This window comes from Hakea prostrata, chromosome 5 (assembly GCF_041222555.1).
Source record: "Hakea prostrata isolate BN-2017 chromosome 5, UWA_Hpros_2, whole genome shotgun sequence".
Taxonomy (NCBI): Eukaryota; Viridiplantae; Streptophyta; class Magnoliopsida; order Proteales; family Proteaceae; genus Hakea; species Hakea prostrata.
The window spans coordinates 37637604-37662300 of NC_142604.1; the positions used below are offsets into that span (position 1 = coordinate 37637604).

Sequence of the window (24697 nt, forward strand, 5' to 3'; positions counted from 1 at the left end):
TCAAACCACTAATTAACTGAGGTAACAAAGGTAATCTGAATCAGCCAAGCCTCAAATTTACCTTGATGAAGTGCCTTTCGATCTCCACATGGTTGGTCTTGTCATGCTGTACTGGATTATGAGCTTTGTCGATTACTAACTTGCTGTCTGAATACAGATCAATAGGTGCCTTTAAATCTGTCCCAAGCTCCTAAAGTAGCCCCTTCAACCACAGTACATCACAAATACCCTGAGGTAATGCTCTAAACTCTACCTCAGCACTGGATCTTGCAACTATTGCCTACTTCTTACTCCTCCATGCTACCAAGTTGCCTCCAACATATGTATAGTAGCTAGAGCCAAGCCTCCTGTCAGTTGGACATCATGCCTAGTCCGCATCTATGTATGCCTCAACTCTAAGGTGTCCATGAGCTGAAATCAAAATGTATTTCCCTGGAATAGCCTTCAAATATATCAAGATCAAGTGCACTGCATCCAGATGTGAGGAACAAGGATCATGCATATACTAACGGACAAGGCTAGTTGCAACTGTGATATCTGGTCTAGTCTGTGATAAATAAAAAAACTTTCCAACCAACTTTTGATAGACTGTCTTGCCCACTAGCTCTCTATCTTTTGCCTTCAAGTGTGAATTAGGCTCAACAAGAACCTCAACAGGCTTACATCCTAACATCATAGCTTCCTTCAGCAACCTCAAAGTATACTTTCTCTGAGAGAGAGAGAGACATCATTGGCCGAATATGCTAACTCAAGACCCATCATTCATTCGAACAACCTGAGTCAAAGGAACAGAGGAATAAGTATGAAACAATGAATATGAACCAATCATATGGTTGGTTGCCCCAGAGTCGATTATTTAGAAGGGATAAGTTGAATTGACAATGTGATAACCAAAAATACTTGCGGAAGACTGTGTATCAACAGAGGGAACAACAGCAGAGGCTACACTCACGCTGGAAGTTAGCGCTGAAGAAGACACGTTAAGTATAGACATCAACTAGTGAAGGTGTTGGAGCTTGTATGGGAAAAGAGGTGCTAGAGTACACAAGATGTTAGAATTAGTTTGGTATACAGATGCTTGATTGTTGCCCCTATTTCCATTCCTGTCTCCACCACGGGAATTTGCTAGACGTCCATGCAACTTCTAACACTTATCCTTTGTATGACGCTCTTCACCACAAAACTCGCACTTCACTGGGCACAAGAATCACCACAACTAGGGCTATTGTTGCCAATACCAGCCACTAGTGCAAACCTATCAAAAGTCTAAGTATGAACTATAGCTATCCCACAACTGTCCTTGTTGTCAACCATAACATAAGCTTGCTCCAAAGAAGGAAAAGGTTCTCGAGAAAGAATCTGTGCTCGAATCTGATCTTACTCAATATTTAGTACCACCAAAAAATCATACACTCTGAGCCTGTCTTCCCAATTTTGATAGGTAGCAACTGAGCAACATCTGCAGCACAGGATGGAGTAAAACATCCATAGAAGACAAGGGTCTTATAATAGCCTCGAAGAGTGTTATAGTGATGAGATAGGATAAGCTCCTTTTGTCACAATTGATGAATTTTTCATCTGATCTCAAAGCATTGTGCATCATTCCCAACCTTAGAATAAGTCTCTTTCGCAACCTTCCATATTAAAGAAACATTAGGAAGGAGAAGGTAACTTTCTACAATACTTGATTCAATGGAATTAAGGAGAAACCTCGAAACCAAGCATTCATCTGTTTCCCACTTATTTTGAGGGAGTGTGGTGCATGTATGCTACATGTGGCCAGCAATTTTCCCTCCTACTGTGTCTTTCAGGATCTGATAACGGGGAAGGAGATTGGACGTGGTAAACTAAACAACGGACTCTACTTGTTGGAATCGAATGGAACCTCTTTTTCTGCTATGCTTGCTACTCCTCATCAGGTCAATTTGTCAGCTCTCCAACAGTGGCATCATAGGCTAGGCCATCCCCTTATAGGAACTCTAAGAAAACTTTTTCCCAATTTAGTCTCATTTTGTCATAAGGAATTTTTTTTGTGAAGCTTATGTTTTTACTAAACAGACTCGTTCAAGTTATTTGCCTTCTAATAATGATATAAGTTTTATTCCTTTTATGTTAATTCATAGTGATGTGTGGGGGCCTTGTCGTCACATATCTATTACTGGCCATCGTTTTTTTGTTACTTTTATTGATTGTCATTCTCGCTCCACATGGATTTATCTTTTAAAACAAAAAAAAAAAATGTAGTTTTTCGATGTTTTCAAGATTTTCATAATATGGTTAAAACTCAATTCAATGCCACTATGAAGGTCCTTCGCAGTGACAATGGAACCGAGTATAGTGAAATAGAATTTCAGAGATACCTCTTTGATTCTAGCATAATACATCAGACTAATTGTGTTGATACTGCAACCCAAAATGGAGTGGCCAAACGGAAGAACGGGCATCTTTTAAAGATTGCTCGTTGTCTTCTAATTGCCATAAATGTCCCCGACCAATATTGGAGTGACGCAGTTCTCACTGCATCATACCTCTTAAATAGGATGCCTAGTAGAATCCTTGACTTAAAATGCCCTAGTGAGGTCCTTCAAGGGACATCTTCCTTTATAGTTCCTCCAAGGATATTTGGTTGTGTGTTATGCCAGAACTTCGACCCAAAAGAGTAAGTTGGAACCTCGTGGCCTCCGCTGCATTTTTCTAGGGTATTCTGCTACTCAAAAGGGTTACAAATGTTACCATCCCCTTTCGAGGAAGACAATAGTGTCCATGGATGGCATCTTTAATGAGTTTACTCCTTATACACCTTTCCAGGGAGAGACTCCAAGAGCAAAGGTGTTCTTTCCCACTTAGGATGTTCCTGTCACATATAGAGACCTACCAAACCTAATTCAACCCCTAGTTAGAGATTCAGGAAGAGATTCCTTAATAGAGGGAACATTCGGCTAGCATACATGTAGACACACAATCTTCCCTTTCCCCATCTAAACCTTATGAGGATCCTATCCAGGGGGAGACCACTCCTGCAAGGCACACTATTAAGGTCTTTCAAAGGCAAATTGACCAAAGCAAGGATATGCAGACCTATTAGAGGAAGAAAACCAATTGGCAATAATAGGTAAAGAAGGTTGACATGTTACCACTCTAATCTCCTAATCCAGATTCAGGTCCTGTAAGTATCCCTGAGGTATCTCCTTCTGACCTCCCTATTCCTGTTAGAAAAGGAATCAGATCGTGTACTCAACATCCTATAGCTAAATACGTTTCCTCTGATTCTTTATCTGACTCCTTCCTACCAACCCTTCATATCTTCTTTATCTATTGCATCTATTCTAAAGACTTAGCAGGAAGCCTATGCTAATAAAAATTGGAAGGTGGTAATGGTAGAGGAAATGCAAGCTATGAAGAAGAATAGTACTTGGAAGTTGGTTACTCTTCCTCCAGGGAAACAACCGGTAGGTTGATAAGTGGGTGTTCGTGGTAAAACAGAACATGGATGGTTTAGTCAACCGATTGAATGCTAGATTGGTTGCAAAAGGGTTCACTCAGACTTATGGAATTGATTATCAAGAGACCTTTGCTCCTGTTGCAAAATTGAATATAGTCAGGGACTTGTTATCAGTAGCTGTGAATTAAGATTGGGATTTATATCAATTCGATGTAAAGAATGCATTTTTGCATAGAGAATTGAAAGAAGAGGTCGATATGGAAATCCCACATGGATTCTATGATAGCAAAACAAAAGGGAAGGTTTGTCAGTTGAAGCGGTCAATTTATGGGTTGAAGCAATCTCCTCGGTGTTGGTTTGGACGCCTCCAAAAAGCCGTGACATCGATAGGTTACAAGCAAATTAACGCTAACCATACTCTCTTTGTGAAAAGGTCAGGAACTCACGTTAAGCTTCTTATAGTTTATGTAGATGACATTGTCATCACTAGGACTGATGGGGCAGAAATACAAATTTGAGGTCAAAGATCTAGGGAAACTCAAGTACTTCCTAGGAATTGAGGTCGCTAGGTTAGAAAGAGGCATCTATTTGTCCTAACGCAAGTATACTTTTGGAAGTGGGAATATTGGGATGTAAAGCCATGGATACCCTAATTGAAGCAGGTATTAAGCTTAAAGAGAAAGAGGGAGTACCAGTAGATAAAGGGAGATATCAAAGGTTGGTTAGAAAACTGATTTATTTGTCTCACACCAAACCTAACATTGCTTTTTCAGTAAGCCTAATGAGCTAGTTTATGCATGACCCATAATCGACTCATATGAATACTGTTACTAGAATACTTCAGTATTTGAAATCCACACTAGGAAAGGGAATACTTTTGTCACCCTCAGATAATTTGAAAGTGGGAGCTTATATAGATGCTGATTGGGCTAGTTCACCTGACAGAAAATCAATATTAGGATACAATACATTTGTTGGGGGCAATTTAGTAACCTGGAGAAGTAAGAAGCAAAATGTGGTGTCATTGTCTAGTATAGAGGCTGAGTATAGATCCATGTTCGAGGAGTATGTGAACTTTTATGGCTGAAGGGTCTATTAGAAGATATTGGGTTTCCTATTACAAGTCCCATGATGTTATATTGTGACAACAAGGCTGCCATTAGTATAGCCAATAATCCAGTGCAACATGATTGTACAAAACATACTTAGACATATAGATTTTTTTTGTCAAAGGAAAGTTGGAACAAAGGCTGATATGCACGCCTTTTGTGAGATCTGGAGATCAAGTAGCTGACATCTTTACTAAAGGACTGAAGGAAGGAGACTTCTACCCTATTTTGAGCAAGTTGGGCATGATAAACATCTATGCCTCAACTTGAGGGGGAGTGTTGGTTGGTTCGGTTTATTTGTGGGTTGGTTTAATTATAAATTGTGGTTCAAGTTATTATTATCAGTTGTTTAGTGAGGGTAATTATGTAACTTTGTATATTTCACATTATTATAAATAAGAAACTTAGGGATCACATTGATTATATAAGGATTCAATTATTTCCACAGATTCCTTCTTAAATTAGGATTTTATTTTTTTATTTGAGTAGGAGTTCCTTAAAACAATATTCCTTTTGTTTCTATTTCCAACTTGAATCCTAGTGTGACTCCTTCAATGTAAGGCTATCAACAAAGCCTCCTACATGTAATCAACACAGTTGATGATTAATAAAAATTGGATTGAAGGAAAATTGTGAAGTTCTGAAGGCTTCCACGGAGGATCGTTGGCGCCACTTGGAGCATCCAGACTTCCTACAATTTGTTTAAACAATCCTCTTCTTCAAACACATAAGTATACCCTATACCTTATCCCTACCCTCTCTCACACCCTACCCCCTTTGCAATCCTTCTCCCTTCCCGACCCCTTTAAGGCAACAACCCCTCCCTCCAAAACCCTCATTCCTCTATATTTTATAACTCCACCCCCAAATCATTACCCTCTAAGGACCACCTTCCTCTTCCCCTGACTCATACTCAACTCCCATCTCCCACCCCTAACTCACACAACGCTAAAACCCTAAACTTCAAATACCTACTTCTCCTCAACCATTTACCAAAATCCTGTTCAATCCAGGATACACCCTCTTCCCTCCCTTAACACTCAACTAACCCTGGCCTTAGACCATGATGTAACCAAAAGGACCACCCCCTTAAGAGAAGCCCCAAAAGCCAAAAGAAAGGAGAGGATTGCTGCCAAGACCTTGCGGCCCTATAAGAAGGCTGAACCAAATGGGGACAATTTGGTCATTTTGCCACTTCCTTGTGAGTTCCAACTAATCTGGTTAGATGAAGCACAACTTTAGGAGTTCAAATCTCCTTTTACTTTGTTATTTGAGTCCTTGTTTGTTAAGTTATGAAAGAGTCCTAGTCTAGCTAGGAGTCCTAATTAGAGAAGGATTGCTTTTCTTGGGTCCAGAACTTTAGTAAGATCCCAAATCTACTTTTGTTTTTGAGTTTGATTTGTCTTTGTGAAGTTATTGAAGAGTCCCAGTTAAGGTAGGAGTCCCAATTAGAAAGGGATTCACTTAGTTACAGTCCAATTCTTACAAGGAGTATAGATCTACTCTAAATTTGTAAGTTGGATCATTATAGGTTTGAGTTATGATGAAATCCTTGATGGGATGAGAGTCCTTAGTCCAATTAGAATCTACTTCGGATCACTTTCTAAGTTTGAGTCCTAGTGTGAGTTCATTCATGTAAGGCTATAAAAAAAGCCTCTCTAGCTTGTAAAAAATATTGGGTGAACAATAAAATTTTGGAAGGTGTCAAGAGAGGAGTTGTGAGTGAGGGAGACTTGTGGCTGTGTCCTGTGTGTGCGTAATTTTCTGCAATTGAAGATCTTCAATTCTCCCATTCCCTTCTTTAAGTAAGTACCAAGACCCAACCCCAATCCCTACTTTTACCGTTCTCCTTCCCTCACCTTTGCAACCCCTTCTTCCCTTTTCCCCATAGCTTGCAGCAACCACTCCCCATCCCCAAACCCTAGTTCTCTCAATCCAAATCCCTATAGAAAACCACTTTCCCCACCCCTCCCTTAGCTTTCAATCCTATCCATAGGCCTACCTTCCTCCCCACCCAACCCTAGGGAGACTAATCCCTTCTTCTACCCCTAAACCCTAAGCCTCATGTCTTTTTCAATTTTTTGGAACTTTTTTGGGATTTTTGGAATTTTTCAAAGACCTAAAATTGAGGTCAGATCTACGCCAAGGTTCTTACAAGGTTTTTTGGTTAGTTTTCTTGCATGCTACCTATTTAAAGCATAAAGAGCACAATTATAAAGGTAGCTTGCTAAAAGAAAAGAACCAATAATGAGTTATCATTCAAGTTTTAGTATACATGACAGTTTCTGAGAAATACAAACTTTATAAAATTGAACAAACTGTATTGCATAATTAAATATTAGATACAAAATTACAAAAACAATAATAAAAAAGGAACTCCCAGGCTTCAGTTCCAAGTTCAGTGCCTAGGTGGATCTATCCCTTGAGACGCATACTTCGAATAAAGTCATACTCCATAGTCAGCAACTCCACCTTTCACTCCATAAGGACTACAACCATGGAGCAAGAAACAAACAAGGTCAAGGAAGACAATGATGACTTATTAGTGAAAAAGAGGCTGAAAGAGGTAAAAGTGGCAAAAAATGGGGGGGGGGGGAATCCCCGAAGTTCTAACCGGCGGCACCTACAAGTTTCACGAAATTTTGTATATTTCAACCGTGATTTTGGATTTTTTAATAAGTTTTAACAAATTTCTGTCAAAACCTTGGTTTCAAAATTTCAACCAAGACGGGTCAATACCTTGGAATAAAGTTTTGCCCATAGGATTTCATCTCTGATTTGGAAAAAGACCAAGAATACGACCAATATTTCGATGGTCGAATCACCTATAGATCATCTACGGCTATCTAACCATTGCATCTGTTGCAACTTTCAGGACCTCATCCCCCCAAGCCTAGTGACCCTCCCTCTTAATTTCAGCCCAATCGAACCAACCAAATGATGTATCCTGGGTTGGACCCCCCAAAAAAAATTGGGCCAAAACCAGGCCTAAAAAGTGCACCTAAGACTGGCTGAATACCCCCAGGGTACTCTAGTCATTTTACAAGCCCCACTTTTGGGGCCCAAATATGGGTCTTATTTGCTCCCCACGATCCTAGGCTGAGGGATATATTTTTATTTTTTATTTCTGACAAGTCAGTTAAGAGTTATAGTCCATTAAAGTTTGTGTTGAGTTGTTAGGATAGAGTTCCTTAATTTTAGGAAACCTCATCTTAAAGTAGTTCTATTTTAGTTAAGTGTTTGTTGAGTCACAAATAAGTGTCTATAAGAGATTCTAATCTAAGGGCTGGAATCTCGTAGCAATTTGATTCCTTTTTAAAGTGTTGATAGAGTCCAGTTTGAGTTGTAATTGGAGCAAAGAGTCCTAATTAGCTGGTGCAACCTTATTAGAAGATCTTGGAAGATAACCCTCAATCTCCAGTCCTCAACTCATCTCCCCCTATTACACCTCGTATCTCTTTCTCCTATGCCTATCTTTGTGGGCGAGCAAGATGAACCCATCACAACTTCCTTCGATCAAAGGAATGGAATGAAAGGGGAGGAGTGGGCAGTCTCGATCTGGCAGAAGGACCCGTAGCAGTAGCCATAGGGAGCAAGATCCCGACATTCGTAAGCCTGATTCTAACCTCCGATGCATGGGCGGCTGCTTCTCGATTTACTCACTCCAACAAGCATTCTAAGATATCGAACTCGAGTTGGATCAGAGAAAGCGTCTGAATGGCGTTTCCTCGAGTAGGGGCTCCCTACTAGGTTTCGAAAGCCATAGTCAGGAGTTGTTGGTCGGGAGCGTCGAAGCAGAACCTTAAGTTTCATCCATTGAACCATGACCAGCAGCATCGCCATATGAACCAGCTGCGGAATAGCCTAATTATTCACCATCACTTTGCTAGGCATCCCTATCCATTGCTTCAGCCAGAGCCTGTTCCAGAGCCGGGAGCACCGGAAACATATCGATACAGAAACCCGAGATCAAGACTAGCGCGCTGTAGTTTTTTAGCTGGCTGCTAGTTGTAGCTCACTAGCACACGTACTCTTCTGCTAGCATAGCAAGTCAGTTACATCGCCAAACCCTAGTTTAACTCCATATTCCTTTGCAGCCTGAATTCCCAAAAACCCTAGTCTTCTTTTGCTTAGATCTATCAAACCCTTCACCCAAATCATATTTCCTTTTAGAATCATCATCCCCAAACCCTCCTTTACATTCAACCTTAACCCTAGCCCTAGCCACCCCCGAGAATCCCGAATTCAGTACTGAATTTTAATTCACAGGAGGTTCAGATCTAGATGTCAATAAACCCTAGACCCTAAGCTTACCCGAACCCTGTAGGCCCTATACCTTAAAACCCCTCAAGCCAGCATTATACTTGAACTACAGGATTAGAAAACCATAATTCTACTGCTGGTTCACTTGGATTGATCCTGAAGACTGGCCCCCAAATTTGGGGGTTACATCAGAACATCCTCTAAAAACCGTAGAAACTGTGTGAAATCCTAGTTGTGGGAATTGAATCTGAAATAAAACTGTCAAACTGATTTAATTCCCTTAATTCCCAACCCAATTAAAGCCTCGCTGAACCCTATTCTCTTTCCCTAACAACCCTAAATTGCCCCTAGACCTCTAGAAACACTTGCCACAGGGTGTATCTAGCCCAAAATAGCGGCTATCCACTTTGGAACTGCCCTAGAAGACCTAATTGCTGGGTGCTTAAATTGAAGTGGTCCTGTAAACTGACCCTCAATTTGGGGGTTACATCGTAGGAATTAGTATATTGTTGGGTACCATACATGTTGGTCCTTTGATCCCATGGATTTTCTACATAATAGGCCACTTTCATGTGCCTGAACTATGGGCAATTAAGTTTATACGAAATTTAGGTTTTAAATTGAACTGGTTTGGCCGGTTTGAACAGTGATTGATGCTGTTAGGAATGCCCAGATGAGCCAATTCGAACTTAAAATACTTTATTTCCCACTGAAGGCTTTGTAGACGCTAGGCTTCTTATTTTTGGATTTATTGACGAAATGGGCCTAAAAGTGTGGGTGATGCTAGTACACGAGATTAGAAGTTAAATTCAGTGTTTCTATTAGTACTTTATGATACATAAATAGCTAGAAAAAATTCAATTTCAATTTTATTTACCTTATCAAGACTTCAGTAGGAGTTTAGAAGTTCCATCAAATAATAGATGTATGGACAAATCTAGTCACCATAGACATATATAGTAAACGGGACTTAGACTCCCTAACAACAGAGGAATTATTTGCAAGATTAGAAACATATTTAGGAATGTCAGTAAAAGCAGCCTGGGAAAGATTTAAAGAAGAGTTCCCAGCATCATATCAACTTATACATTAGGTTGATCAAGATTCTGTCAATAGTATAATGGGGATCATATTTTTTATATTGGATATTTCTTGGCGGGTTTTTATAAGTCATATATGTTTACTTATCAAATGTTATATGTTATACTACGATTATAGACATATTAATGATATCTAGTCTGGAAATTTCAGAAAATAAGAAAGAAAGGATATGGCTTAGGGTTTAGGGAAGGAAGAAGGGTTTCAGTCTGCCTAGGTTGGGGGGTGGGTAGGACTGTGGTTAGGGCAAAAGCGAGGGGAGGGAAGGGGAAAGACATATCCTAAAGGGATTGGGAATTTGGGATTAAGTGAGAAAAGAAGCGGGGAGAGGGTAGGGGCTGGGGTGGGGCTTCTTGTACCTACTTGTAGAAGAAGATTGGGGTTGAAGAACATTCAGATCTGCAGCATTTGTAAACACAAAGCAGCCACAAGTTTCCCCTCCTAGGTAAAACCCACAGCTCTTCTCCTTGCATCTTCAATCTCAAATTTTATTATCGATCAGATCTGCCTTTTACAAGCTGGAGAGGCTTTATTTATAGCCTACATTAATGAATTCACACTAGGACTCAAACTTAGAAGGTGAAACTAATTCAGGATTTAGGACTCTAGTTGAACCAAAGACTCTCACTCCGACAAGGACTATCACCACTCATCCTAAAATAATCCGAATTACAAAATAAGAGTAGATCTAGACTCCTTGGAAGAACTGGCAGTAACTAAGAGAATCCTTTTCTATGTGGGACTCCTAACCTAACTGAGACTCTTCAATAATTTGTCCTAAACTCAACCAAATTCGAAAAAAAAAGTGGATTTGAGATCATACTAACATACTAGATCCAGCAAACCCTAACTTTAATCAACTAGAACAATGTAAAATTACCAAAATTACCCTGGTTTACTGTAAGGCCGTAGGGTGTTGGGCTATCACCCTAATCCCTATTCCAGCCTTTATTGCTGCCCTGACTCTGGTTACATCCAGATCTTTCTGACTTTGCATTGCATTTGATTCCTAGCCGTCTATTTACAAGAATGACTGCTGAAAAAAACACATTCATAGGGAATAAAAGAACCTGCCACACCCAGTAGAATATAAAACATGAACATTCTAGAGGTGTTCTATCAACCCAACAATTGGAAAGGCCAAAGCAGCTCTCCATTTAACTCAAATAGGCCCTCAAAACCTTTTCCCCGAGTAAATGAGCAACCTAAAGACGGACTCAACAATTGTTAAAATACTTTCAGATAGGTCAGTTCGCTGAGTTGTTCTTCCTTATTTTCCACAAAGGTGAGAAAACTAATATAGCATTCTCAGTCCACCCCTAGTGCAGCCCCAACTTAAGAAGGGCCACTCCTTCCAAAATCTTTTAAAGAAACAACTCATACGGAACCAAGAAAGGGTTTCTTGAAATTCCAGTTTGTGGGATATGGGGGGTTATTTCTGATATGGACTGTGACAGAATGATTTTGCTGGTAAGAATGAATCTGTTTAGTGACCTCTGAATTCCCTGGTTGGATTAATTGAAATCAAACAGTATTAACGATGATGGGGTGTTAGTTTTGGACAAAATTTAGAATGGTGGAACATATGGCAGGATGGAGCAGGTTCTTGAGACATGAGATGAAAACTAATGGGAATGGGGTGAAACTTGGAGGGAATGTCGGTAACGATATAAAGAAACAATCCCCAAAGTTTGGTTGGGTATGGATGCCTAAATGGAAGATAAAAAGATTCTTATTTTGGTGGGCTCAGGGAGTATGAAAATTCAAGTCAAAAAAATTCATATCTTGAAATTGAATGGGTCAAAACAGGGTCAAACTAGAATCTAAGGTCACTACTCACTAGGGGGGGGATGATGTACGTAAAGTGTGGGTAAAATCTGTAGGTTAGATTGGCGTAGATATGACCTTAAATTTTGGGTGTCTTGGGAACTCCAAATATGTTCAAAAAAAATATCTAACAGAAACAGAGAATTGATGTAGGCTACCAATAATACCTGAATGAAGCTTTGAAGATGGAATACAGATGGAGAATGAAGGTTGAACTCGAATCTTCAACCAATGCAGGTGTTTATGCTTGATTTCACCAAAAACCTTCCTAGGTTTGGATCTTCAAACTAGTTGACAGAACCAGAACTCCTCCTACTTGGGTTCTCAAACTAATTGATAGAACCAATAACTTAAACACACACAAAGTGCTCAAAAAGAAGCTTATCATTTGATATTTAAATCTGATATCCAAAAAGTAACTAGCCTATAGTGACTTACACTTTAAACTCAAATAAAACATAAGCAAACACTAATCTGCCCTTATAATATAAGTTGGGTAGCATTTACATGATTAGACCAATTAAACTAACAAACTAACCCATTTTTGTACTTCACCTAGAGGCTAAACTTTTGGGCCCATGACCCCACACAAACATATTAAACAAAGGCCCAATCCCATATCTATCAACCCTAGGCTGAACTCAAAGAAAAATAGGCCAATTCGGTACAGGATCTGCACAAAACCCCCCCCCCCCCAAAAAAAAAAAAAAAAAATGAAACTACTAATAAGGACTGCTCTCAAATAAGATTCAATGATCCTTGTATCCTAAAGAGCCCATATAAAATACTGGAAACAACAAAAAGCGCAAACTAATTTCACTGATTAATATGCCTTAGAGCCCAGTCAAAAATCAGGTGGGGTTCATATTTTCCACTTCCCTATATTACATGATTCTTAATGCCAAAAAAAAACCCTATGCAACAATCATAGATGGTGGTAAGCAACATGTGAGATATAGACCAAGGGCAGAAAGAAATACTCTGCCAGATCATGTTTCAGCTCCTTGACTCCCAGCACAACGCTCAGCTTTCTAAAATCAGCTACAGCTGTAAGAATTCTTACCTACAGCAGCACTATTAGGTGTAGGGATTCCCCCATACAGCAGCACCGATACCATGGGGGTAATTTAAGAATATTTGAGTTTTTATTTAGTCTCTTATCCAATTCATGTTAGGATTTGTAATCCTAATAGGAAGTCAATAGTGAATCTTAGTTTTAATTTGAGTCCGAGTTCTATTTGAGCTCTATGTCTACCATTGTCCATTGAGGCTATAATGCAGCTGTATTTGCTCAGCTAAGCCACAATTTATTAAATACGAGTTTCTAAGGGTGTTGCTGATAGCTGTCTACTTGTGCTGCACACACACACACACCCCCCCCCCCCCCCCCCCCAAAAAAAAAAAAAAAAAAAAAAAAAAAAAGACCCTCTTCATCAAAGTCTTAAGTTGAATCATCTCCCACCCCAAAATTCTTCTTCTGCTACTCTTACAGGTCATTAACCCTACCATATATAAATCATCTACAAACCTTGAAACCTACATATGGACCAAACCAACCATCAGAATTGTCCCATATTGGATGATTGGATTGAATCTCTGCCACACCATCTGGAAACTCGATCTAGCTGCACCAATTCTGGCCACTAGAAACCTAATTTCCTTTACATTCTTCTATCCCACAATCCAGAAACCTTACCTGTTTCTGCTGCCATTATATTCCAGCACTATTTCACCATTAAACCTTCAAAGAAACCTTTACTGTTAGATACCCTTACACTCACTTAGCATAACCATATTATCAAACCCAAGGTCCTACAAGACTTTAACCCTGATTTGGACAAACCCCCCCATTCTTGAACTAGCGAAACTTATTCATCCCAGATCCTAGTTATTGCCTTATTGGATTCTAGTTGGATCTTTCCAACCAAGAATTACATGACACATAAGTGGTGAACAACATAAACGGACGCTTGCTTGTTACACACTGAAGAGAAAATAAAGTGACAAGTTCCCTCAAAGCCTCATGATTCAGAAAAAACGATTAAAGGAGAGTATAACAAAGTTTACCAGAGTTTTTGTGTGGTGCTGATACCACTGACGCTTTTGGCTTGCCAGAACCTCAGGGTTAAAATTCGAACGAGAACTCTTCTCAGTGGTCTCGCCACCCCATCGCAAAGCCTTCTGCATCTGAGACTTCAATTTGTGAAAACTGTTACTCCGTTTAGGTAAAAATACTTCGCTTTGACAACGACGATGCCCTGGTGGCACCGGGTGTGGAATGTTCGGACTGCCCACATAACTATTATTAAATACTTGGCCAGCCGCTCTAATTGCGTCCTCAGAAAATTGCTGCAAGGCAGCAGAATGAGATAGTTCTTGACCATCTCGTGTGTTCCCATCTTCTTCTGTTGTTCCCATTGCATGTACTTCAACTCATTCTTCTAAAATTCATATATCTCAATAATTGAGCGCTCCACTAAGCTATAGGATAGGAAGTGAAGCAACCAGTACACATTGCCACCATTAATAGCTCTGTTTTCAACAAACTCTGTGAACCTTTCGCAACCAAGAGACCACAAAAACGTTTGAAGCCTCGAATTACTCAAATATTCTTGAATTCTCTGCAAGGATCCAAATTAATATATCTGAAACATGAATAGCTGCTTGGTCGACCTCTTATTAACCACAAACTAAGCATTGTCAACGCTTTCAAATGCATTTAGTTGGTACCTGACCGAATAGAAATTGCGACTCAGAACAAGAAACCTTCCAGGAAGACGATATTCAAAACAAATGGAATTAAAAAGACAAGCATCAAATCTTGTAGCATTGATCTTCATATATGGATGAACGAATCAAAACGTTAGCAAATTTAAACGAAGCATGAACGTTTCTGTACTTATTTCACCAGCTTCAAGCGTACCTATTCATCAATCTTTAAGGGTTTCGTTCCTTTTTCGTGTATTGTGACGGCCATATTCACTTTCATACAGAGAACCACACAAATAGCAGAGCGAGGAGAGCGAAGAAGAGGGTCATTCGGAGTCTCTCTGCTTTATATAGTTTTTATATTTGACTCCTATTCATCCTGGATGCTTCGCTGTTCACATCACTATCGATCACTCGAATATCTCCGAAAATTAAACTTTTGTAGATTAAAATAAAGATTCCGTTTCCTGAAACTAGAAACCTCTACATGTAACTGATCCCCCACGTTTCGTTCTGCAACTTCATCCACGTCATCCAGAAAACGGACGTGAAGTATATAGTTTAGATTCCTAACCGCCCCTAAACGTTCCATTTCATTCACGAAAAGAGAATTTAAGACCGTTATAGAAATCTTGGAGTTTATGGAGTTATTTGGTGGACCCCACAAAACGTGCGGATTGTATAAACATTACACCATGTGAAGGAGAGGTTCTTTTAAATGAACGCACGTGATATCTATCGTATATTACGGCATATTATCGGTTACTGTAATATTATTTATTATTTTTCATAAAAAATTACGACCTTTTAACTTTGTTAGAGACTTCATGAACAAGATTGTCAAAAAGGTTGAGCAAATCGAGACCCTAGAAAGTCAAGGGCGGGCGTGAATTTACGAGCCACTGTTTACAATACGAGCGATGATTCGATGCCTCTAATATATACGATCCTGATCTCCTGCTGCACTTGCTGCTCATCGTCCCGATGATGCCACGTGTAATTAAAATGATCCGACCGTATTCCATTTGAAAATAAAAAAACTCAGACAAAAGACAATTTGAAGATAAAAAGTTCAAACTTAAGCCGCCTCAGACCACCAAGCCGGGTCTTCAACCCTTTTTTTGGCCTTCGTTTCGGGTGGAAAACCCAAACTTCACTTCCCGAGTCCGGATCATCTCCCCGTCGGGTGTGCTTCTCGATAGCTTGACATATACAAACTACAAAGGGTCTACAGGATTGGGTGATGAGATTTTTTTTTTAAATATTTTATTATTTTTTACTTGTAGACCCCACATAATTTGTGGTTGTAAAGCTGTTACTCCCCCGATTGAGAGATGATCCAGATTCTCACTCTCCCTACCCTTCGGCAGAGACCCAGCTAAGGAAAAAGCAGCAGCTGCAACACCTCTACTACCTAGAGCCTGCCCCTCTTCAGAAGTATTTGTTTGTATGCTTGAAGTTCATCTTAACCTATTCTAGACCATAGCAACATTGTTATCTCTCTTTGATGGATTAAAGTTGGTTTGGAAAGATTAAAGCTTTTTTTATTGCGGAACATATAGCAAGTTAGCATGTGGTGATAACCAACCAACAGGCGTCTGTAGACATATAACTCTGTAATTTGACTATAAATACCAGAATCTTGGTTTGTTCATTTAGATAGCGTGAATTAGGAAAAAAGATAATCTTGCATGATTTAAGGGAATAGTCTGCTTATGTAATTGATACGGAGAGATTATGATCAGACCGGGTTCATACCTGGTCCGACCCTCGACCCCGGTCGAGACGGAGAGAACCGACTCGCTCCCGAGCGAACCGGATCCAGAAGATGGCTTGCTAAAGAAGAAAGCTTATTCGGCTGCAAGCGCGCCTTAATCCTACTTATGGATTAGGATAATCACCCTAATAATGGCAGACTCGAATTGACGGCTGCGGATAATCATTATCGAAGGGATAATCATCACATAACCTAAAGGTTATCTCAGGAGTCCTCTACTAGTCCAAACTAGTAGAAGTCTATTGCCCAACGGATCTAACTGTTAAGATCCAACGACTACCCGAAGAAGGCTCAAGTGCATCCAACGAAGGAGATTCGAAGGTACACTCTATATAAACCTCACTACCATACAAGGTGAGGGGATCGAAAAAGAATACTATCTGAGACTCAGGTTCAGATACATACTGATAGACCTAAACTATCAGCGGGCCGCTATCTAGATCACCTTTCCCAGCTTCTTCATTCCTTAGCTCTGCTCTAAGAGCCGTTTGTGATTAAGTTCATCAATCGACTTAGCCTTCGGAGGTGGACTCCCGACCCCAGCAGTCGGGTAACATCTAACGCTTTCGTTTTGCAGATCATCGCGAGGAGATCTAAGGACTGAGCAGATTTTGGACGCATCAGTAACAAACAATTTTAACATCCCATATTTCGTCAAAGTCCTACACTCTTATGAGTGATTTTGAGGAAAACTTAAAGGAAATGAAAAAATATTACTTTATTTATTATGAGATCTATATGTTCAACTTTTTAAAGAAAGTCAACAGAAATTATTATGGCTTTTTCAATGAAAAGGCTGATAAGTCAAGTCTTTTTAGGAGAAATTGAAATCATTGACTAAAAACTTAATTATTCAACTAAAATAAGCAACAAGCTATTCAAGCTGAGAAGTAATTTGCATCCGCGATGAAACTTTAGAGTATATGTGGTTTTAGGACCTATTTCCGGTTCAATTGTTTTTTTCGTGCAAATGTGTTTTTTTTTTTTTTTTAGGTTCATCCAGAACAGCTTACGTGCACCTCCATCACATCCTCAAAAGGAGCTATATGGTCCGCAAAGGTTGAATTCATGATCTCTCCACTGAAAAGTATGAATCTTACCACTTTATCAATCATGCTTTGACATATGTAAAGGTACTTTTTATATATAGAATATGTGGAACAAATAGAAATACTCAACCAAATAACCTAGATCAGGATTAGATTCACCATCCCATGATGCATGAAGTTACTGTTGTCCATCGTCCTCTAATCCCTCAATGGTGTCCTATTTGACCCAGTCACTAAATCTGGTAAGTTGATGGCGGTTGGTGGCAGCTTTCCTTTCAACCACTTAAAAGAGTTTTTATTCATTACTTTGATAATCAAATGAATCCTAAATTCAAGATATAGAAAATTCTCGAGAGGTCAATAATGCATCTCTCCACACCGTAGATCAACCAAACTTCAACAATGACTACAAATGTTAGCAGAAACCATTGTAGTATTCTCTCTTGCCTTCGGCTCTCGTAAAGTCCCTCTATGATCATCCTTTAGAGGAGTACCCCTAAAACTCTCTTCTTTTTCTTTTTTGGTAAAAGAATCTATTAGAAAATGGGCAAGAAAAAGTCAAGACATCCTAAATACAAGCTTCAAAGAGCCAAAGAATAGAATTAGACCAAACAGTCCTACTTGCCAAGAATAGGGCCTTCCTAGCTAGATTATCGGCTACAGAATTAGCCCATCTAGAAACAAACTGAACCAACCAACCCGTAAAACTCTTATTAATAGCAGTCAAGGTTTAGTTGCATAATAATGAAATCAATATGGTACTGGTGGATATGTATCTGGCTTTAGGGCGGAACCAAGATTCAATATTGGAGGGGTCGAAGAGTGAAGGTCCAGATAACCTTCCCGTTGGGGAAGCACTAATGCTATTTCGCCACACATATTGTGTGGACCTAAAATCCATTCGGGGTCCCACCTCTGGATTATTCACTATGTTAAGGTATAGGTCCACATATATTTTATAGGGCCCACACATATTTGAAAAAAATATGTAAGTGATTGATAATGATATTTTTTTTCCTGACAAAATATAGATAAATTAAAGCACCAATTCAAAAAAAAAAGACACATGACTTCAACTTGAAAATGTTAACGCAAACCAAAATTTTCTCTTGTAAGAAATGCAAACCCTTTTTTTTTTCTTCTCTCTCCCCGTGTAGGAGATGCAAACCAATGATACTTAGTTACCTTACTAACTATAGACATTTTATTCATAATATAAAATTAAATAACAAAAATTGTAGATGAAATAAAGAATCAGAGAATAGAAAATCAAATAAAAATAAATAAATAATTAAAATAAAAGATAAAGAATACCTAATTGTGGAAAAAAAATTTTTCCAAATTTTCCTTAACCCACGCTTATAGAAAGGGAAGAGAATAATATCGGAAAAAAGAGAGGAGAGAGGAGAGAATAAATAGGAATTGAGGAGTTAGTTTCTGAATGACATTTTGAATACCTAATAAGAATTTTTTTTTCAAAAATTTCCTTAACCCACGTTTCAAGAAAGAGAAGATAGTAAATAGAAAGAAAAGATGAGAGAGAAAAAAAAGAGAGAATAAATAGGAATTGAGGATTTAGTTTTTATTTGGAATGATATTTATACCCATTATTTTATTTTTAAAATTTGTTCTCAATATTAAGGGGGCCAAATAGTGATATTTCACATGTGGGAAAAGAAAAAACTCAAAAAATTAAAGAAATTAATGAAAATTTTTAAAAAAATTGGGGGTGGGGAGGGGGGAGGGGCATGGCCTCCTTCGGCCCCAATTTAGTTCCCTCTTTGTCTGGCTTTGCCCTTAATATTCCTTGACAAGTACCAGTATTAGTTGCATCAATACCATATCAAATTGGTATTTGTATCAAGGTGTGAAACCAATATATATATGTTGTATAGTCTTAATCCCACATCTAGTAGAAGTGGGAGTTGTTATCCCACATCAAAAAGAAGTGAGAGTTTATTGAGAGTTTTAATCCCAGTTCGAGTAGATATGAGAAAAGGTAGGATGAGGAGAGGCTATAAAAGGATGCCTCCCCCTCCACATGTAATTCATCCCAAAATCCTCCCTCTTGTATATTTCTTTATCTATAGTGGAGTTTTCTCTCTTGTCCGTGGTTTTTTCCCTTTAAGGGTTTCCCGCGTAAATTCTTGTGTTCTTCCTTTCTCTTATTTGCTGATTGTTCTATTCGGTGGGTTTTTCATAACCCAACAGTGGTATCAGAGCAATGTTTTGTTTTCATCCTACGGAGGTGCTGCATAAATTTTTTGAAGTCGCTATTCAAGTATTTGTTTTCTTTTTTGGTATCCTAGAAAGGTATATTGGGGGATTAAGTGCATGTCTAGGAAAATTTTGTCTAAGGAGTCTGGTATTTAAGCGGACCAGTTGTATCCCTCCAGTCTTTCCTAAAAAAAATTCTTGTGTACTTTGGTTCAACAATATATCAGTTGGAAGTAACCTGAGGAGATACTTTTTACGTAAAATAGTGGGAGTTATTATGTAGTCAACAACAGTTCGTGATGGAAGCAATGGCAGCAAGGATCGACATCGGCAAGTTTGATGGCACGAAATTCTCATTATGAAAAATGAAGATGAAAGCATTATTGATAAAAGATAACTGTCTGGAAGCGATCAATGTTTGGCTGGCGGAGTTCATAAATAACGAAAAGTGGAACATAATAGATGCGATGACCCTTTCCAATTTACATCTAGCATTATCTGATGATATTTTAACGGGCATAGAAGAGAAGAAAATTGCTAAGGAGGTTTGGGATCACCACATCAAATTGTATGAAGCCAAATCACTTTACAACAAAATCTTCTTGAAGAGAAAGTTGTATACCTTACGGATGGCAGAATCTACATCAGTTACAGAGCATTTACATACTCTGATTTCATTATGTTCTCAACTTTCAATGTTGAGACATAATGTTTTACCACAGGAACGTGCTGAAATTATACTCTAAAGTCTTCTAGATTCATGTGACCCAATCATCATCAATTTAACCAGTAATATCCTCTCTGATTATCTAGTATTTGATGATGTCGTTGCTACAATTCTTGAAGAAGAAAATAGACGAAAAAGCATGGAAGATAGACAAGCAAGCTCACAACAACAAGGAGCTCTGTCTATGACGCGAGGAAGGTCAATGGAACGTGATTTCAGTGGGAGTCACAATCAAGGGAGGTCAAAATCCAAGGATAAGAAGAATTTCAAGTGCTATAATTGTGGCAGAAGGAGACACTTCAAAAATGAATGTCGATTCAAAAAGGGTGTAGATAAGGCAGAAACATCTCAAGGGTGCGTTGCTGAAGGAGAGATTCTTTACAGCGAAGCAGCAACGGTATCCAAGGATAGATTGGAGCTCACTGATGCTTGAATCTTGGATTCGGGAGCAACATGGCACATGACCTCTCGCAGAGATTGGTTTCACACTTATGAACCTATCTCTACATGGTTTGTATACATGGGAAATGATCATGCCTTGGAGATGCTGGAGTTGGCACCATCAAGTTGAAGATGTACGGTAGTATGGTACGCACTATTCAAAATGTGTGGCATGTGAAGGGCTTAAATAAAAATCTAGTGTCTTTGGGACAATTAGATGAAATTGGGTGCAAAACACACATCCAAAATGGAATGATGAGGATCGTCAAAGGAGCGCTAGTTGTAATGAAGGCTGAAAGAAGCGCTGCAAATTTGTACAAACTAATGGGAGAAACATGTCTAAAGGCAGAAGCATCAATTGCATCAACTGGTACTACAGAAGAGATGACAAAAGTGTGGCATCGAAAATTGGGCCACATGTCAGAGCAAGGGTTGAAAGTTCTCACAGAACAGAAATTACTCCCGGGTCTCACAAAGGTTTCATTACCCTTTTGTGAGCATTGTGTTACAAGCAAGCAGCATAGACTGAAGTTCAGTGCATCTAATTTCATGAGTAAAAGTATTCTGGAATTTGTTCACTCTAATGTATGGCAAGCACCGGTTACATCTCTGGGAGAGCAAGCTACTATGTATCTTTCATTGATGATTGTTCTAGAAGATGTTGGGTGTTTCCTATCAAGAAGAAGTCAGATGTGTTTTCAGTTTTCAAAACACTCAAAGTGCAAGTTGAACGAGAAACTGAGAAGAAAATCAAGTGCCTCAGGACGAACAATGGCGGTGAATGTACAGGGGATGACTTCTTTGAGTTTTGTACTCAAGAAGGCATCAAGAGACAATTCACGGTGGCTTACACTCCTCAACATAATGGAGTAGCAAAGCGGTTGAATAGAACTCTACTCGAAAGAATGAGAGCCATGTTGAGAACTACAAGTATGACTAAGTCCTTTTGGGGGCGAAACCGTAAACATTCCTGCTATATGATTAATTGATCACCAACAAGATCGATTGATCTAAAGACACCGATGGAGATGTGAACTAGCAAGCCAGTTGATTATTCATGCCTGAACACATTTGGGAGTCTTTGTACGTGATGTATTATCCCTAAGAAATTTCGAAATTGGATCCAAAATCCAGAAAATGCAGATTCTTGGGGTATGCTAATGGAGTCAATGGGTATCGACTATGGGATCCCACTGCCCTCAAAGTCGTCATCAGCAGAGACGTTACTTTTGCAGAAGATAAGCTGCAAAAGGAAGATGTGAGTAGCACTTCAATAGAAATTCCGGAGAGTACAACAGTTCAGGAAGAAGAGAAGTCCAATCCAGAAAATTCTTCTGGAGCAGAATCAGAAAACGAGGAACAAGTACCAGTTGAGTCTACAACTGTAGAAGTTCGAAGGTCAACTCGTGAAAGACATGCACCAACTGGCCAGTCTGATTATATTATGGAGAGCAACGTTGCATACTGTCTTCTAACAGAAGATGGGGAGCCATCAACATTCAAAGAAGCGATTGATAGCTCAGAAGCCTCACTTTGGATGGCAGATATGCAGGAAGAACTAAAAGTTCTTCATAAGAATAAGACGTGGGAGCTTGTACCTTTACCGCACGAAAGGAAGCCCATTGGTAACAAATGGATTTACAAGATCAAATGAAACAGTAATGATCAAGTAGATAGGTATCGTGCAAGATTGGTGATCAAAGGATATGCTCAGAAAGAAGGTATCGATTTTAGAGAAATCTTTTCTCCAATGTTCAATTTACTACTGTCTGGATGGTTCTGGCATTTTGTGCTACGTTTGATCTACAATTGAGCAGTTAGATCTAAAAACTACATTTCTGTTAGAGTTAGGGTTTAAGCACAAGGTTGCTTAGAGCATTACACCCTGAGTATCTAGTTTGGAATACCCAGACCGTTGTTTCCGGCTAGTATGTATAGAATAAATACTGAATTCTATTGGTAATTGGACTCTCCTACAAGGCCCATTGCACCGTTAGATCGTAACTAATCTGATGGCTCATATTAGAACATAAGTTGAGTATGACCCAAATACCTCAACAATAAGTTGGGTATAACTTGAGTACCTCAACCTAATTGGGTATGACTCTAATACCTCAACAATCTCCTCCTATGTTCTACATATGGCTCTAAGATTAGTCCCAAAAATGTAATGTTCAAACTCAATACAGAATCATTCATAACTTTCCAAATTTAATAATATCCAAATGAATACTTTAAAATAGAATCATTAGTTTTATAATCAATCTAAACAAATCAAATCAAATTAAGGTTCTATATAAACTATTTAATTTGTATGGACAAATAATAGTTCCTTCTAGCCTTGAACGATTTACTCATCAAGTAAATCATCCTCATCAAGTAAATCATCCTTGTCGAGCTCCAGATTAAGATGCTCTCCTCCATTTTCGTCATTTCCTGTAAATTGTCAATGAATTTCATAAGAAAATGAATCCAATCATTCAAACAATATATATATGCAAGTATCTAGTTCTACTAAAAGAACTTAGTACATTTCCACATAATGACTGAAAGAACATTTGCATTCTCATCAAGTTTCTATACAAGAACAAGATCTAAATGGTTTCTTTTACCAAGAACCATACCGTGTTTCTATTTGGAATGTTATAATCATCTTGTCCAACATAGTTGTTGATTGTATCATCAAAATTGGAATGACAAATCTTTCTATGGAAGACATATCATCAGATGTGGAATGATATATATAGATAACAATAACATCATTGAAACATATTAACAATTTCCATATTTCTTGTTTGGAATAATAAGGTAATCAAGCTTCATATAAAGGTCTACATCATCAAAGTGGAATGACTTCACAAAGCTTTATACTTCACAATCTTATAAAATTATCTGAAATATGTACATTGTCATGAATGCTAACAATGGCTAGATCATATTCGAAGCACTTCAAAATAACATAAATATTGGATTAAGACCTACCTATGTGGTCTTTAACCCCATTTCCCCCACAGTTTTGAATGTTCGATCTTTGTCTAATCCCTTTGTAAGGGCATCTGCCATGTTCTTCTTTGATCTTACATCAATCAAAGAGATCACTCCTTGTTCAATAAGATAATTCAGCACGGCCTGTCTTAGCCTAATTTGTCTCCTCTTACTATTATAGAGTGAGTTATTAGCTATCATTGTCGTTGCTTGATTATCATAGAACAAACTCAAAGAAGTTACCTTCAAGTTAACCAATGGAATATCCAAGATCAAATCTCTTATCCACTCTGCCTCATCCCCTGCTGAGGCTAGAGCATATAATTCTGATTCCATAGAGCTCAGAGCAATGCAAGTCTGTCTCTTAGATTTCCACGCAACAACTGCTCCACCTAGTGTAAATATATAACCACTAGTGGATTTGCTGTTTCCTATGTTTGAGCACCATGATGCATCAGAATATCCTTCCAAAATTGGAGGATGTTCAGTATAGCAAAGGTTATAGTTTGTAGTACCCTTAAGATATCTCATTAACCTTTCAAGGGCAGTCCAGTGCTCTGTACTAGGATTACATGTGAAGCGACTCAGCATGCCTACTGTATAGGCTATGTCTGGCCTAGTGCAACTCATTGCATACATGAGACTACCAATCAGTTTAGAATATTTTGACTGATTCATAGCTTTACCAATATTCGGTATAAGCTTTTTGTTATAATCATATGGTGTCTCTTCCAGTTTGCATTCATAGCCCTTAACTACTAGACGTGCTTTGAGAGTTAACAGTTAAAGTTACACTACCACTATGAAAAGAAATACACATGCCAGCATTGCATAAAAGGCTAAGTGAAATTAAATTCTTTCTAAATTAGGAACTACTTTAACATCTTTTAAAGTTAGTTTCTTACCTGAATATAGAATCAGATTTGCAGTTCCTCTATGGGTTACCATGGTTGATGCTCCATTTGCAACTGAAGAAGTACTGGTCTTGACCTCCTTTGCGCCTACCATGGCTACAAAATGTCTAGGCTCAGTGTTTTCAGTCGTCATGTTGAC

At 38.7% G+C, this 24697-nt stretch overlaps 1 protein-coding gene across 2 annotated transcripts in view; it reads right to left on the reverse strand.

Annotated features, from left to right (window-relative positions):
* LOC149015906 (uncharacterized) overlaps positions 1 to 14840 on the reverse strand; it is a gene marked incomplete at its 3' end in the record, with an annotated part of 40544 nt that extends 25704 nt beyond the window's left edge. Inside the window, 2 exon segments of one of the 2 annotated variants that reach the window (XM_089156903.1) lie at positions 13807 to 14469; positions 14663 to 14840. In XM_089156903.1, coding sequence (XP_089013029.1) covers positions 13807 to 14157 — 351 coding nt within the window. 2 annotated transcript variants of the gene reach the window in all.
* Between the last annotated feature and the right edge of the window lie 9857 nt (positions 14841 to 24697).